The sequence below is a fragment of the Mustela nivalis genome (genome assembly GCF_964662115.1).
Source record: "Mustela nivalis genome assembly, chromosome: 1".
NCBI lineage: Eukaryota > Metazoa > Chordata > Mammalia > Carnivora > Mustelidae > Mustela > Mustela nivalis.
The window spans coordinates 154,239,573-154,256,715 of NC_139020.1; the positions used below are offsets into that span (position 1 = coordinate 154,239,573).

The 17,143-nt window shown below is 45.0% G+C and overlaps 1 protein-coding gene across 3 annotated transcripts in view; it reads left to right on the forward strand.

Moving 5' to 3' along the window:
* ITGA9 (integrin subunit alpha 9) overlaps nt 1–8,589 on the forward strand; it is a 323,185-nt gene extending 314,596 nt beyond the window's left edge. For all 3 annotated transcript variants that reach the window (XM_082745464.1, XM_082745463.1, XM_082745465.1), the window contains one exon: nt 4,073–8,589. In XM_082745464.1, coding sequence (XP_082601590.1) covers nt 4,073–4,171 — 99 coding nt within the window. In that variant the 3' untranslated portion in view covers nt 4,172–8,589. The remainder of the gene's footprint in view (nt 1–4,072) is intronic.
* The last annotated feature ends 8,554 nt before the right edge of the window (nt 8,590–17,143 follow it).

Consider the following 17,143-nt stretch of genomic DNA (forward strand, 5'->3'; position numbering starts at 1 on the left):
CTAATGGGAGTGAGAGTGTGTGTCAGAGAGAGGAGGACCTGCCGCATGGGTCTTTGAGGTCTCAGTTTATCTTTATTTTCAGAATTGCATGACTCTCTTTGTTTTTACGATATCTGTACTTCAATATAAAAATGGAAAATTCAGTTTACCCCAAATTTCCAAAAACTCTTTGAAAACAGCTGCAGTCCCGAGTGGGGACCAATATGAAAAGCTGTCACTGGGTTTCAGCTGAGGTTTCAGACTGACTTCAGGCTCTGGGGCACAGCCAGAAAATGACCTTCCCCGTGGCGCAGGAAGGAGGTAGTTGAGCGTGAGCGGTAATCAGGACCCTGGACTCCCTCTGCCACATCTGTCCTGAGTACTGGGTAGGCCTGGTGGGACACAGTTCTGGTGGCCATTGCTCAGGAAACTCAGAGCCTGGGCTGTGGGTCCTATATCAAACACCAGAACTCGGCTCTAAACAAAAGCACAAAGGTGATACTCTTTTTTATAGAAATGGAGTTAGCTTGATCACACAAGAGAGTGTATTCTTTTGACAGAACCCCCACTAGCCTATATGGCATCTTTGTGCAGACTACTAAGCTGCACCCCTTCGTCCAGAAACTTTACTTCCCTGTGTCAGAAAATTCGGAAAACCGACTGCAAATTTTGTTTCATGGGGGGGGAGGGGACGGAGGCGGGGGTGGGGGGGACACGACACTCTATTGCCATCTGGTGGAAGATAGTTGTACTGCATTTACATGTCCAGGATATCTGTGATGTGAGGGGCACCATCCCCGTTACAAGCAGTGCACAGCCTGCACTACTGTACCTAGCAATCACTAACCATGAGGGGGGACTGTGTTTTAATAAATGGCCTTTGAGCTTCATAGACAGGGCAAACATCAGTGGTTCCAACCTTCCATCGAAGAGACTACCCACAGGTTAGGTGGGACAAAGTGTTCTGAGAAGCTGCGGTGCTGGAGCAGGGCACAGAGTTTGCAAGGCTGTTTCTGGGAGCAGCGTTCCAGTCATTCCAGAGGTGTGGGGGGTGGTTCTTAGGACTAACGCTAACACTACTTGATAGAAAAGAGCTTGCTTCTAGATGCCTGCAGGAGACAATGGTGCCATTCACAGCATTGGTAACAAGTGTCACCCTTAAACGTGAGCACATGCAAGCTACATGAGACAGGGAATCCAGGTACTCTAAGTCTTTGCTAGATGTTTTGCACACTCTATTTCAAATCCTGATGCTGGCATAGTCATGAGAAAATAAATCGACTTTTGTGCCGCTTGGAGATGAACAAGAAAAGTCTGTTCAGCAGGACAAGGCACAGTGATGCTCCTTAGACCCAGAACCATATCGGCTGTCCCTCTGCCTCTCTTCCTTTGGGTGTTGATTCACTCAGTAAATCAGACCAAAAAACACAGAGTACTGTATCAGCTACCTCATGCTGCATAACAAACCACCCCCAAAGTTTAATGGCTTAAAAGTGACAAACATCCACGTAGCACACAGGTCTGTGGGTGGGGCTGAGCTGAACAGGGGGGCTGTCTTGTCTCAGCTAGATGTGTCACGTGTGCACCTGCAGGTGGCTGGGTGGTTGGCTAGTCTAGGTGGGCCTCAGCTGGGTGCACTCTCCCTGAGATTGGACTCAGTCACATGGAGGCCAGGTAGGGTCCTGAGGGAACAAGCAGAAGCATGCCAGGCCTCTTGAGGCCTAAGAGTGGAACAGAATTGTCAGAACAAGTCCCAGTGCAGATTTAAGGTGGGGAGTCGGCCCCTGCCTGGGGCTGGGAACCGCCATAGAGTCCTGTGGTAAAGGGCCTGGATGAGGGGAATGCAGGATGGTGGGCATTTTTGCCGTTTATCATTCCTGCCAGGTTCAGAGGATATGCTCAGCTCCAGTGACAAAACAGGCGAAATCTTACCTTTTGGGAGTCTTAAGACTTAAGACGAGTGGGAAAGATAAGGTGGGAACAGCTGAAATCCAGCTTAATTAGCACCACAGTAGAGACGAGTTACTTCTCTGGAACTGAGAGTGCATGACGTGGGACCCGTGAAGCAGGCCGCCCTCCGTGGGCAGAGTTCTGTGCTCCAGAATCTCATTCCCAGTCACAGCCAGCCTCAGCCTCATGATTATGTGCTCTTTAGCACAGAAGGTGCCTGTGACACATTTGCTCCATCAACCACATCTTTATCGTAACAGTATTCCAAGCAGTAATGCCTTAGACCTTTCTAGTAAGGCGAAGGTTGCCCTTCTGACCTTCTGTTGGTGTCCTCTGAGGGCCTTTTTCCAGAATATCCAGCCCAAGCCCCTGTTCCACATTCTTTGCAGAGGGGAGAAGGTGGTAGAGATTTAAGGAGAGAGAAAGTGGGGGGGGGGGGGACGTGGAGGGAAGGCTTAGAAGATTGGGTTTTGATGAGTGCCGAGAAGAAACCACCAGGGCTGCAGAACCTGGGAAGCCAGGGTCTGTCTGCAAAACTGTCTGCACCCCATGAGGAGGGATGCTCAGAACACAAGGCCCTCACCAGTTGTTTAAAGAAAGCCTCCTCCAGGTCACTCAGACCGCACCCACCCCTTCCCTGACTCCATTCAAAGCAGACCCTCGGGGTTCTCCTGGCGACGTGGGTAGAAATGCTTCCTGGCAGCCGTCTTGACAGTTCTCATCTTCAGTGAGGCCAGTCAGCCCCTTCTTGGGGCGGGTGGGGGGAGAGTTGTGACCATCAGGACTGTGGGTGCTCAGCTCGGACTGAAGGAGTTGGGGGAGATGTGTGCCCGAGAGCTGGGCTTGCGTGATGACTCCCCGGCTCAGGGCTTACATTTGCTCTTGGCAGCACGCTGCAGACATTTCTGGGGTGAGCATCTTCCCAGCGTACCACAGACCGGCCAACAGCAGACTGAACATGTATGGCTGTTGGAGTCCCTCCATTCAAGGGGGCTGACACAGGGGTTTGAGGGCGGGTAATTGATTCGCAAGGTGACCCCAGGAAACACTGATCAGAGCAGGAAAGTGAGATAGGGAAGAGAAGGAAGCCAATAAAGATGCTGTAAGACCAGTTCCCCTGCCAGTATGTTCCACGGGGAAACTAGTCATGTACCTGAGGGCTGTCATACCCAAGAAGAGAGGGGGCGGGAGTAACCCACAGCCAGTCATGTTTGAGGGCAGAGGCAGGAACGGATGTCTGACCTCAGAAACAGTGGCCAGTGGACAAAGGATGAGACATGCCATGTGCCCCTGAGCATGGGAGAAGATCAGCTCTAGGCTGCAAAAACGGCTTACCGCCAGCAGTCAGTGATGACCGGGTGAGAGGAGCTAGAAACTCTTCCTCCAGGATGTGAAAAACTGTAAGATGTCAGAGGGGAAGGCGTTTCCAGAACTAAGCTATAGCAAACTGCCATCCTGGATCCGGTGAGGTGCCAAATCTCGGGGATTCCACACTTCTGGCTGGGTGCAGGCAAGGCATGTCTCGTAGGTCTGCCAGAAAGGGACAGACCTACAGACCGACAGACCTACAGACCTAGAGGGACAGCGAGGTAGACTGCAGACACTTTTACCAGCCTATTCTGGGAGAGCAGTATTTATCAATTACCCAATGACTAATATCTCCCAGGATAGTAATGGGTTTATCAAAAGCCAAATGAGCTCAGGAAATGTTAAGTCCCTGAGTGTTTTAGATCCTTTAACTAAGGGTTTTATTAGACCCTGACTCTTCTCCTGTGCATTCCATAACTCTCAAAGGAAAAAAGAACGCAGCATTTCCTAATCTTATTTGACCACGAAACCTGTTTGGCTCCCAAATAAATGTCTTTGAGTCATGGTCAGTAACCAGGGTTCCCTGGCATACCATTTGGGAAACATGCCACAAGAAGCACTTTGCAAGGAACAGTCAGTCATAAGATAGCCTGCATGAAGTCCAGGCATTTGGAAGGTAGTACCACAAAAATGCTTTTCCTAAAGCGGTCTCATCCCAGGGGTTTTCCGAGCCCGCCCAGATCTATGAGTATATCATCCCTCCTCCTCACCCAGGGGACCACCACTACTGATTCTCCAGCATTCTAACCTATCTTCTCCCCTCTCTGCCTTTCAGATGGGCTTCTTTCGCCGAAGGTACAAAGAAATCATTGAAGCTGAAAAAAACCGGAAAGAGAACGAAGATGGTTGGGACTGGGTCCAGAAAAACCAGTGACCTGCCACGCCAGCCACGGGACCCAGTCAATTCACCCATCGTCCTTGATCTTTGTATCTTCCATATTTGGAAGAAAGAATCTTCTCCAGATTTTTCGGAGGCCCCACTGATGCTGTTCTCTTCCTCACGTTACCAAGCCCAGGAGCCAACCTGGGGCAGCCTCTCCGGCCAGGTCACGGGACTGGAGCCACCACCCGTTTCCTTTCAGAAATGAACTCCGAACTTGGGAAAAACAAGCACCAGAGCTGAGCGATATTTATGGATGCAACGTGCATGGTCAACCCTCAGGGGAAAACTGTTACCTAAACGTATTTTTATAAATACAAGCCTTTTATACTGATTATGTCTTTATATTTGTATCGATGTTTTATTATTTCTATTAAATAGTTCTATAATTCACTCAAGCACTGATATCTGGTCTGAAAGCTTGGAAGGACACGTGCGTTCATACAAATTTTGAAGGATAAAAACCTGATCGTACTTTGGAACTTGCTGTTACCAGAGACGTGCAGATAAAATAATCTGAAGAAACCTCGTGGGATGAGTCCACCAAGCTGCTGAGCTGCGTGTGAGCTGTGGGGTCGCCGAGACCCTTGAGACGATTCACCTCTTCATGGCCAGGAGTCAAGTTCAAAGTAATGTGTTAAAGAACTATAAGTGGTTTTTCATATGTACCTTTCATTGGGAGATTTCCAGCAGGCATTTGGATAGAAAAACCTGACCCTGGCACAGGTCTGCTCTCCATCACCTACACAGCAGACATCACACCCTCCTTCCACTTGGATTGATAGCTGAGAGCTTGGAGCAAGGCCATTTGGTCATCTGGTAAACCTCAGAAGGTTTACCAGGATGTCTCATCCTGGATATCATGCATCAGGGTCCACATACCACAAGGACTACATCGGAGCCCACCGAGCCCAAACTTGTGACTGAATGCCGTGATGCATGGCCTTTTCATCGAGTTCGGAGGTCTCCACGTCCCCTGCCATTCCTGCTGTCCCAGCTCATGGTGACTGCAGATCCCTTCCCAGAGATGACCATTCAACCTGTCCTTTGTTTTTAAAATAGTGTCTGAAGTGCCGTTCCCAAATAGCAGACTCTGATACAAGGATTTGTATGCAAGTAACTGATTAAGGGAGCGTCCCATGCCCAGGAGACAGCAGTAGGGGTATGAGGGAAGCAGGACAGGAGAGGAGAGGAAACCAGGTGAGGGTGCCATTTCAGAGGACATCCCGCGGAAGGCAGCTTCAGCCTGATCCCATGAGGAACGGTCCCAAACTGAGGCAAGGAAGCTGAGCTTTCAAATTCTTGCACCCACGGGAGGTTTCAAAGTCCCGCTCTCGGTTCCTGCTGGCAGACTGGCTCTGATAGCCCAAAGGTGGTCCTCTAAAGGAGAGCTGGAAATGCACCCCAGCCCCCACCCTCGGGGGGACTTCCAGAAACAATGTGAAAGAAAGGATGCACAGGGATCTGGGCATAGCACTGACATGAGCCTTGCCCCCAAGTGTGTGAATGCTGAGCTGTGGCCTCCAGTTCCAGTCTCCCCATTTCAGTGTGTATTATCAGACGCATTGCCGCCCGGTTCAGAGTGCAAGGTGATTTTCTTAAAGGGCGATGACATGACAGGTGTAGTGTGTTCAGCACTGCGCCTGGTCCATCGTGAACATTCAGCAACTGGGGCAGCTCTGGCTGCCGTCCCCACAAACCATCTGCCAAGAGAAAAAATGTGTGGCTAAGAGCAGGGTCTGACAGAGTCCTCCCTGGCTTATTATAGCCCATGGAGGCCCCCAGTACCTAACAAACAGCATCAAATGGGAATGAAACCAGAAAGATGAAGGATCTTTCTCACAGGGCTGCGTTTGCTGGAAACTAACATGTTGGGGTGTGAGACCATTGGTGCAAAGACACAGAACTCCACTCCAGAGAGGAGACAGATTTTCTGTGCCCGTATTCAGCTCATATTTGCAAAGACGTCTCATGCTGGGGCAGAATCAGGAGGATGCTGGACAGCTGTGAACCTGGCATGGAACATGAGTCTCTTTTCTTTGCCTCATTACGCAGCTGACTCTGATGCAGGAAGGTGGTGTATGTATTACATGTCCCCTTGTGGTGAATATGGGAAGAGATGGCCACGCCAGAGGGTCCATGGCATGAATGAGGCAGGTCTTAGAATGAAGTTAGGGATGTTGCTCCTAACGGAGGGATGGAGGCACAGAGGTAACTGCTGGGCAGATGCAGGCAAAGAAACCAGGTCTCAGAGTTGACCTGAGACTTTTCTCCAAAGTAGTAAGGGCAGCTTTGAGTGGGTCTTAGTCACTCATTTCGAGGATTCTTACGGGGCCCCTGCAGTGCATCAGAAATGATGCATCTGCTGCAAGTTCCCCCGAGAACACTGCAGGCACATTTTGCCTGGAGAGCCAGACCCCCCTACAAGAGGAGTGTGGAGTGTGGATTCCTTTAGGAGACCCCACGTGTAGCTTTCCTGCGATGGATTCTCGTTCACCATGTCATGCTGTCCTTTCATAAACCCCCTGAAGATTCTCCGGTGGCAAGCCTGGATCAGTGTGATCAGCAGCTTTGGACAAAAGCATCTATAGCCACTAACCAGCTTCCCACAAGGGAGGGCAGGCGCGCTGGGGGTGGCCTAGAGGGTGACTCACTCTGCTCCCGTGGGCAGTCTCAGAGCCAGGATCTCTTTGCCTCTGGTCCATTCCAAATAGTAGACCCACATGAGTAGTCATATACTCAGGAGATCATGAAGACTTCATAAGGCAGTTAAAAAAAAAAAAAATGGCCTTGGCATCACCAGAAGCAAATTTTGGCAACAACTCCAGGAATCTGTCTGGGGAAGGCTGGTGCCTCTGTGTGTTAGATGGGGCCGAGCAACCGGTGAGTCAACAGGGAATGCTTTAACACGGTGATAAAGAAGCCAAGCACACCGTGAGCCTGCTCTCAGCTGGGCATCTTACCAACTCCACACAGCTCGGAAGCTCTCGGTAGGCTCTCCGGGGAAGCAGACAGGGTGAATGGCATCTGTGCGTTACTCCTCCAGAATATTCTTTTAAAAGTCTGAAGCACGTTCCAGTTTCTAACCTTCCCACTCGAACGGGTCCACTGTGGAATCCTATCAGATACTCTTTCTCACAGCTGCTGCCGCTTTTAGTTGCGGATTCAGTATGGTTTTTGCTGTCAGAAATATGGAGACGGTTTTTAAATATGAAAAAGGACCTTGGTCAAAATTGAGGAAAATCTTGCCCTCTGTTCAAAAATGATTCGCTTCTGCTTCGTTGATATGGGACTCACGAATTGGAAACATCCGCACCATGAGTGCTAGACCTGTCACCAAGAAGAGGCCATGACGTTAGGAACAAGGAGGTGCTAGAAGAAGGGAGTGGGTCCACTGCCTTTATGGGGACTGGCAGGCACACATCAGGAATCTGCTCTTTCAGTCACCTCTTCAGGAAAATTCCATCACCAGGAGGATTCCAAGTCTGGTACATGTTGTAGAAAATGCAATAGTCCTCCTTCACCGAGTCACGCATAGCCTACCAAAGGGATTAAAGCAAACAGAAAACTGCAGGCAGGAACATCCGGGACCTGTTTTCAAAGGGGAAGTATAAAAGATCCCCCATGATATGTGTGCTGTATGCCACCGGTTAAAACCCTAGCAGGGTCATTTTTTAAAGGTTATTCGACTATTATTTTTGAAAAAAGCATGATGGCCAGGGGAATGCAGTTACACATAAGTCATGTCGGAAATGTGCATCTGGTGAAGCCTGCTAGCCATGAACTCAAACTTGCGGAATTTAGAGGTGCTGCAAAAGGACGGTCATGCAGGGGAAAGGCCCTGTAGAAGACCGAAGGCAGGCAGTGAGTGTCATTTCAGAAATGTTCCAATGGACAGGGGTTTCCGGGACATTTTGTTCTGCTATATAGAGGGGTGGTATACAGAGTGGAGAATATTTTCTGAAACAAAGAATGGCTGAAGGGAGGATACAGAGCCAGTAGGGCCAATATGAACCTTCTAGAATGTCTTCTGATTTTCAGCACATTAGGGGAATAATGGACAAATTTCCCATGTGGTGCAATGCTTTATAGCACAATGATCTAGATTTCAGACTTTGTTAAGGTTTTGTTTTTTATTTTTAATTCTAATGTGCACGGTGTGATGGGCAGAGTGAGTTTAAAAGCTTTAAGAGTGATTAATTGCATGGCAGACACCCACGCTAACTTCACTTCCAGAACCTGACTGATGCATCCATGTACATTTCCATTAAGGAATTTTGGTGGGAGGGGAGCTCCTCCTTACAAAGTCACATGTATTAAAGTCTATGCAGTCACTTCTAATTCACTTGCACTGTTTGGGAAATGCAGGTTTACAAAAATACACGTTTGGAATAAAAAATGGCTGCAAATGATTCAGGAGTTTGATCTGTGATTTCTTTGCTAATGCAGAACTTGAACCTTTCTAGAATGTTGAAGGCAGGCTTTGAATGCCATACTTCATGAGCGTTGAAGAGCACCTGCTGGTCTATCTAGTCGTGCACAAGCAAACCCTCAATGTGGCTGAACTCTCCTCCATCCTTGGCCGCCATCCCTCAGCCACCACCTTCACCCACCTGCCCGGGGCCACACCCTGGGACCTTGACCTTAAGATAAAAGTGCACAAATTTAATGGAGTGGATTCCTCATTGTTAGTAGACTGCTTCCACATGTTCCCACCAGTCACCAAGCATTTTCCCAGGAACTTTTTGGTAGCATCCTTACACGTTTACAAACATCGTGTTCTCTTAGATTAGTGATCTTCCTCTGTCTAGTTACGTCCCTGTTCTTACCGCAAGTGTTGTTCACTTGTGTGTTTTTCTCCTTTTCCCTTAGAGGAGACCAATAAAGATCTACCTCTTTTACCAGTCTTTTTCAAGAATAAGCCTTTGGCTGTCCCAATCAGATCTACTGGGTTTTGTTTTCTATTTCATTAATTACTGCCTTTATACTTGCTAAAATTGACCTTGCTGCCCTGTAGTTAAAATTCATGCACAAATACACCACACAGAAGGGGGTGTGAAAGATACACACCAACGGGTTAAACATGGTTGCCCTTAGGTAGATGGGAGTGTCAACGTTTTAGCTTGCTTTGTTGTTGTTGTTTACTTAACTGAATTTTAGTTTTCTACAATAAGCACGCATTTCTTTTGTCACAATGAAGCATATGCAAATTATTTTTTCAGTAAAATTACATCTGGGAAAGTGTGAGTTGCTAAGCCAAGAGAGATCCCAAATTGCAAGTCTAGAAAGGGAAGAGATCTGTTTGCAACAAAGAGCACTGATGAGCCTGACTCCAAGGGCAGTGGTCCAGTGAGTAATTTCAAGCCTTTTAATTCCGGATGCTTTCCGGCTTCACAGGACCTGCCACCATCACTAATACTAATTAAGTACATTTCTCTAAGGTTGCCCAACCTGTTTCCTTGAGCCAGGAGAAGGTCTGGACAACCTCAAAAGAATCAAAAGATACAAAATGAAGAGGTAGAAAAATCACCAATTAGTAATGCCAGCTCCCTTCAATTGAGAGGTTCTTTTCAGTCCCCGGATTGCCTCTGATTTTTAAAGTCTGCCTGTTCGGCAGGTTACTGTGCTTAGTAATAGAATTAATGTAAGTGCTTACTTAGAGCTCTGCCTACGTTATCAGGCCAATTGGCAGCTATCCATCAGCAAAGCCGCCTGACCCTGAGATCACATCTATTCATTCTATGCACACATCCAACTGAAGTGGGTACGAGAGGGTTTCGCCCCCTCTGGGCTGAATCCTGAAACCGTGCCATCTAGGCTTGCTGCCAGACTTCTGCTGTGCCTCCAAGTTTAGTCCAGATCATTTTATACTTTATTGAATATGATTCTTCTATAATTGAAAAAGATCCTAAAGGGGTGCCTGGGTGGCTCAGTCATTAAGTGTCTGCCTTCGGCTCAGGTCATGGTCCCAGGGTTCTGGGATCAAGTCCCACATCGGGCTCCCTGCTCACCGTGAAGGCTGCTTCTCCCTCTCCCACTCCCCCTGCTTGTGTTCCTTCTCTCACTATCTCTATGTGTCAAATAATTAAACTCTAAAAAAAAAGAAAGAAAGAGATCCTTAAAATTAAAACAAATCACAGCAAAGGTATAACTAGTACCCTCTGAAACCTTCAGATAGATGAAGAAACAGGGCACTTTTAAAAGTATTTCCAGGAAACCTTTCTTCTAAGAAATGACAGATTAAGAAAAATGAAATTCTCTCCAAATTGACAGCTATTCAGAACTCACCTTACCAGTTAAGAGAATATCTGGCTCTACATAATAGGAAAAAAGCCAGAATAACACTGGTTTGAACATGACAGAAGTATGTTCCTCTCTCACATTAGAGAAGACCAGGTCTGGGTCATCAAGTTCTCATAGAGCAGATTCATAGATCATCAGGATATCAACTCCTATCTTTCTAGGCATGTTGTTTCCATTCTTAAAGTTCTTTCATGATTTCGGATGGCTACCAGAGTACCAGCCATCATGGCAACATTCCAAGCCAACAATAGAGGAGGAGGAGAAAATGGCACATGCCTCCTCCCTTTTAATTAGCCTTCCCAGAAGCTCCATACAACACTAACCAGGAATTAGTCATTAAAGAAATGAGCCTGCCCACAAAGGAAGATGGGGAGCATATTATTAAGGAATAAGAGGAGTATACATAATTTTTTAAGATTTTTTTATTTTTAAGTAATCTCTACACCCAACATGGAGCTCCAACTCAGAACAAGTTACCCTTGTTACTCAAAGGTAACAACGCTCTACCAACTGAGCCAGCCAGCGGAAGTCAACCACCAGACACTGAAGACAACTAACACTTGCCACCCACACCATGTATAAGATATGCAGAATATAACTGCCTTAAATCCTAAGTACATACCTTTTCAATCCTTAAGTCTGACTGGATGTGAGCAAATGGAAAACCTTTATTTGTGGTGGGGGTGGGAACCTCAGCTGCACAGAGTTGGTTAATCATTTATGCCCATACAAAATCGTTTTTTAAAATTTACTTTTTATTTATTTTCAGTATAACAGTATTCATTATTTTTGCACCACACCCAGTGCTCCATGCAATCTGTGCCCTCTGTAATATCCACCATCTGGTTCGCCCAACCTCCCACCCCCTGTCCCTTCAAAACCCTAGGGTTGTTTCTCAGAGTCCATAGTGTCTCATGGTTCACCTCCCCTTCCAATTTCCCTCAACTCCCTTCTCCTCTTCATCTCCACATGTCAAAATCTTTTTTTTTAAGGTTTTATTTATTTATTTGACAGACAGAGATCACAAGCAGACCGAGAGGCAGGCAGAGACAGGGAGAGGGGGAAGCAAGCTCCCCGCTGAGCAGAGAGCCCGATGTGGGGCTTGATCCCAGGACCCTGAGATCATGACCTGAGCCTCAGGCAGAGGCTTTAACGCACTGAGCCACACAGGAGCCCCTATGAAATCTTTTCTTGATTTGTGTCTTCTCTTTTACCCAGCCCACCACATTTCCCTCTCTCCCAGAGGCACCAAGTCTGATGAATGGAACACGTGGCCTTAGAAATATACCTGGTTTTATTTTGTGTGTTTCACTAAAGTAGTATTGAGCCTAAGAGCTCATGCTGTGTTTTATTTTTTAAGGATGTACTCACGTTGGCGTGTTTATATACCTAGTTTCTTGTTTCTGGTTGCAACACCTCATTCTACATTAAGTTTCCACTGCATTTTACTTCCCCAGTGCCTCTGGAGGAGACCTTGGCTACTTCCATGCCTGTGGAAAGGAACATCTTCTCCCATGGCCCCTCATGGACCTGAGCTAGAAACTCTCCTGCTACGGATTTCACAGACTACATCTTAAGTTGCTTACAGTTTCATTCTAGTGGAATATGTTTGATGGCCATACACAGGCATCACTTGATATTCTTTTTTTTTTTTTTTTGAAGTACAATTAACATACAGACTTCTATCAGGTTCAGATGTACAACATAATGATTCAACAATTCCATACATTACTCAGGGCTCACTATGGTAAGTGTAGCCACTGTCTGTCAGCAATGTTGTTACGATTTTATTGATGGTATCTCTTATGCTGAACTTTTCATTTCCATTATTTCTTTTCTTTGTAGCTGGAAGTTTGTACCTCTTAATTCCTTTTATCTGTTTCACCCATCCATCTCCCCTCCAGCAACCACCAGTGTGTTAAGAGTCTGTTGTTTGTTCATTTGTTTTGTTTTTAGATTCCACAGGGAAGTGAAATCATATAGTATTTGTCTTTCTCTGTATGATTTGTATCAGTGGGTATAATACCCTCTAAGTTCAGCCACGTTGTTGTAAATGGCAGAATCTCATTCTTTTTTATGGCTGAGTGATATCCCATTTTATAGACATACCACATCTTCTTTATAATTCATCTACGGATGAAACACTTAGGCTGCTTTCCTCTCTTTGCTACTATAAATGATGCTGCAATAAACATAGGGTGCATGTATCTTTCCAAGTTAAATGTTTTCATTTTCTCTCGGTAAATAGTAATGGAATTACTGGATCATAGGGTAATGCTATTTTTAATTTTTTAAGGGGTGGGGAGGGACAGAAGAGGACAGAGAATCTTAAGGAGGCTCTGCGTTCAGCATGGAGCCTGGCGCAGGGCTCAATCTTACAATCCTGAGATCATGACCTGAGCAGAAATCAAGAGTTAGATGTTTAACCAACTGAGCTACCCAGGTGCCCCTCTATTCTTAATATTTTGAGGAAACTCCATATTGTTTTCCACAGGGGTTGTACCAATTTGCATTTCCACCAACTGTCCATGAGGGTTCCTACTCAATGGTGAACAACTCAGATCTCTCTGTTCCCTTCTTATTCCCTGCAAAGGTAACTCTTGCCCTGGGGGACTTGCAACATAAGAACCACAACATAAATTGCACACTCCAACAATTATGAATGGTATAGCTTCCTCGAGGGATCCTATATTTCAGGACAGGAAGCTCTAAGACACTATACATTTGTCATTAAAACATTTAGTAACTCCTTCTACAACAGAAACACTATTTTCCAGGCTTTTCTGAGATGTGGTGATCACCCACAGGCTCTCTATGTAAGGATTCCCCAGGATATTTGTAATATCAAATATCTATCATGATCTCATGCCACGTCCACACCTGTTGACAGATGACATGTGAGATATACAGTAGAGAGGTGTGTTTGAGAAGATAAGCCCTTGATTTAGGCAGATCATGGGCCAACACCCAGCAGGAGAAAAGAGGAGCAGAAGGCCATACCAACCAGGTTGCTGAGAGGTGACTGGCGGAAGAGAGCTTTGGTGAGGCAGTGCCCTCTTCCCACTACCACTATCCCACCATGTACCAGAACTTGGTCTAAGGGACCTTAGAAAATAAGCTCACCTATAACCCCCAAGCCAGGATACAGGGAATATTCCCAGGATACAGGGAATCATGCAGTGGAATCATGATCATGCCTGAAGAGGGGATTCCAGAACGTTCAGTTAAATGAGTCTGGCTTAAGTATAGATATTTGGGTATGGGGTCATTATGGCTTTGTCTGTGCTTTCATGAACAGCAAGGTCTGGCACAGATCAGTTACATCTAGACTCTGAATCTTGGAATTGTCACCTACTCTGGAGATCAATTGTTATGGAAATTTTTTCTTCAGCGTCCCCAAAATTACATTCCTCCACTTTCTGTCAAACTTTCCATTCCATCCAAGGGAGCATTCTTGTGATTTCTCCACCCTATTGGTCATTACTACCAGAACTTTGGGAGCTCCCTCTGTTTTCCCAGCACTCCCAGCCATCTGTCCCCAGCCTCCCTTTTCCCCCCTTTTTTGAAAAATTGGGATAAAATACACATAATATACAGTTTACCATCTTCACCATTTTTAATGGTATAGTCAGTGACACTGAGTACATCCATGTTCTTTGGCAACCATCACCACCATCCCTCCACATAGCTCTTTTCATTATGGAAAACCAAAACTCTGTACCTGTTAAGCAGGTCTCATTCTCCCCTCCCCACCCCAAACCCTAGCAGACACCCTTCTACTTCCTGTCTCTAGGATTTTGACTATTCAAACTACCTCATATACGTGGGATAGTCCAACGTTTATCTTTTTGTGACTGGCTTATTTCACTCAGCATGATGTCCGCCAGGTCCATCCACATTGCAGCATATCTCTTTCCTTCTAAGAATTCTGTAGAATTCTCTTTCCTTCTAAGGCTGAATACTATAACATTGTAGGTACATACCATGTTTCCATTCTCCATTCACTGGTTAACAGAGCACTTGGGTTTCTTCCACCTTTTGGCTACCGTGAATAATACTGCAATGAAGATGAGTGTGCAAATATCTCTTTAAGACCCTGCTTTCCATTCTTTGGGGGTACATACTCAGAAACAGAATTGCTAGATCACACAGTAAATTCTATTTTTCATTATTTGAAAAGCCACCATACAGTTTTCCACAGCACCAGCACTATTTACACTCCCAACCATAAACAGGGGTTCCCATGTGTCCGCATCCTCACCAACACTTGTTTTCTGTGGGGGTTTTGGGGGGAGAGAAGGGTGTTTGTTTGTTTTTAACAGTAGCCATCCTAATGGGTGTGAGGTGGTACCTCATTGAGGGTTTGACTTACATTTTCCTAATAATTTGTAATGAGCATCTTTTCCTTTGTCTATCTTCTGTAGAGAAATGTCTACTCGAACCTTCTGCCCATTTTTGAATTGGGTTGTTTTTTGTTATTATTGTTATCACTGCTGAGTTTTAGGAGTTCTCTATATAGTATGAGTATAAAACCCGTATTAGATATATGATTGGCAAACATATTCTCCCATTCCATGGGTTATCCTTTTACTCTGAATAGTGCCTCTTGATGCACAAAATGTTTACAGTTTTATGGAGTCTAGTTTGTCTATTTTTTCTCTTGTTACCTATTTCTTTGGAGTCATTTCAAGAAATCATTGCCAAATCCAATTTTGGGAAGATTTTGTCCTATATTTTATTGTAAGAGTTTTTGTTTGTTTTTTGGTTTTTGGTTTTTTTTGCTTCAGGTCTTATGTTGTGGTCCATCCTCCATTTTGAGTTAATTTATGTATGTGGTGTGAGGTAAGGGCCCAACTTCATTCTTTGTATGTAGATACCCAGTTGTCCTAGCACCATGTGATGAAAAGACTGTCTTTCCCCCATTGAATGGTCTTGGCATCCTTCTCAAAAATCATTTGATCATTTGTGTGAGGGTTCATTCCTGGGCCTCTATTCTATTCCACTGGTCTATTTGTCCATTCTTCCCACTGTCTAACCAGCCCTCCCCACCATCCGTCCTAAGCCTCCCTTAAAAAAAAAAAAAGTCAAATTTGTCTCCATGACAGCACCCAAAGCATATGAAAAAGAGCTGCTGTATAACCTACAAAATTTCTTTTTCCTACATAAAAAAATCTCCAGCTCCTTAAACTATTTTTATGACAGTTTCCACATCCTGCACCATCTCTGACATAAAAAGGAATATGACTGTCACCTTCTAATGAAGCAACCCCTCAAATTTTCCTGCTTGCTGTGAGTTGCGAGTATAGAATTATATTCAGTAACTAGAATCTTTATCCATGTTTCATTGGCAGCTTTGTCACCCTGATGACTCATAATAAGGTTGTGGGCAATTCCTAGGTATTTTTTAATCCACTGCTACAAAAAAAACAAAAAAGAAAAGAAAAGAAAAAGAAAAAAGAGAGAGAAAGAAAGAAATATCTTCCTTATGCCATTTTTCTTAATTCTGGGAAATATTTCAGGGAAGTTCAAGCATGATTATAACAAAGCCTGGGAATCTACCACCACTTTGTCATGTTTGCTTCAATTATTTTGTTGAGTCATTGGCTTTTTTTTTTTTTTTTAACTTTTGGACGAAATAATTAGAGACTCACAGGCAGCTGAAAAAGTCCCATGTCCCCTTCACCCAGCCTTCCCCAAAGGTTACATCTAGCATAACTATAATATATACAGTATCAAAAAGGAATCGTTTTCATTGGTACAATCTACAGAACATATTCAGATTTCATTTTTTTTGAAGGTTAATTGAATCACTGATTTTAGAGAGAGGGCGTGGGAGGGAGAGGGGCAGAGGGAAAGACAAAATCACAGGCAGACTCTGCTGAGCACAAACCCCAGGCACTCGATCTCATGACCCTGAGATTATGACCTGAACTGAAATCAAGAGTCAGAGGCTTAACTGACTGAGCCACCCAGGTGCCTCTCATCAGTTTTTGTACACATGCACTAGTGTGTATGTGTGTGTGTGAGCGATCTATAGTTTTATCACATTTAATCACCTACAGATACTCACGTGACCACCACCGCAATCAAGATTAGTCACCACATTATTTTGTACACATGAAACCAATATAATGTTATGTCGATTACAACTCAGTTAAAAAATGAGGATTAATCACCACAAAGGGATGCCCTCATGCTACTCCTCCCCACCAATCCTAACTCCTTCATCTAGTCTCCATCTCTATAATTTTGTCTTCTAGAAGAGGTTTTATAAATGGAATCACAGAGTATATAACCTTTTTTCTTTCCACTTGTACATTCTAGTCAGATTTATATCTGTTCACAGAATTGTTCCCTTTTTTCTGCAGAAATACCCACTTTGCATATCAATGTTCCATACACATGGCCATGTGTGCAAAGCCTTCTTCAGCCTTGTGGGAAGAACCAGAAGAGGGAGATCCCCCACTTCACCTTTAGTAGTTACATTCCATAGTGGTAACACTAGTTTTCTGGTACTATCCTATAGATACAATGTATGAATTCAATCAGATTTATTTCCCCATTGGCCTAAGTGTTATCCATAACATTGCTTAACATAGTGAGAAACTATATTCCAGAGTCTGAAGTGAGAAACAACCTGTCAGGAGGTGTTTGCAAACACTG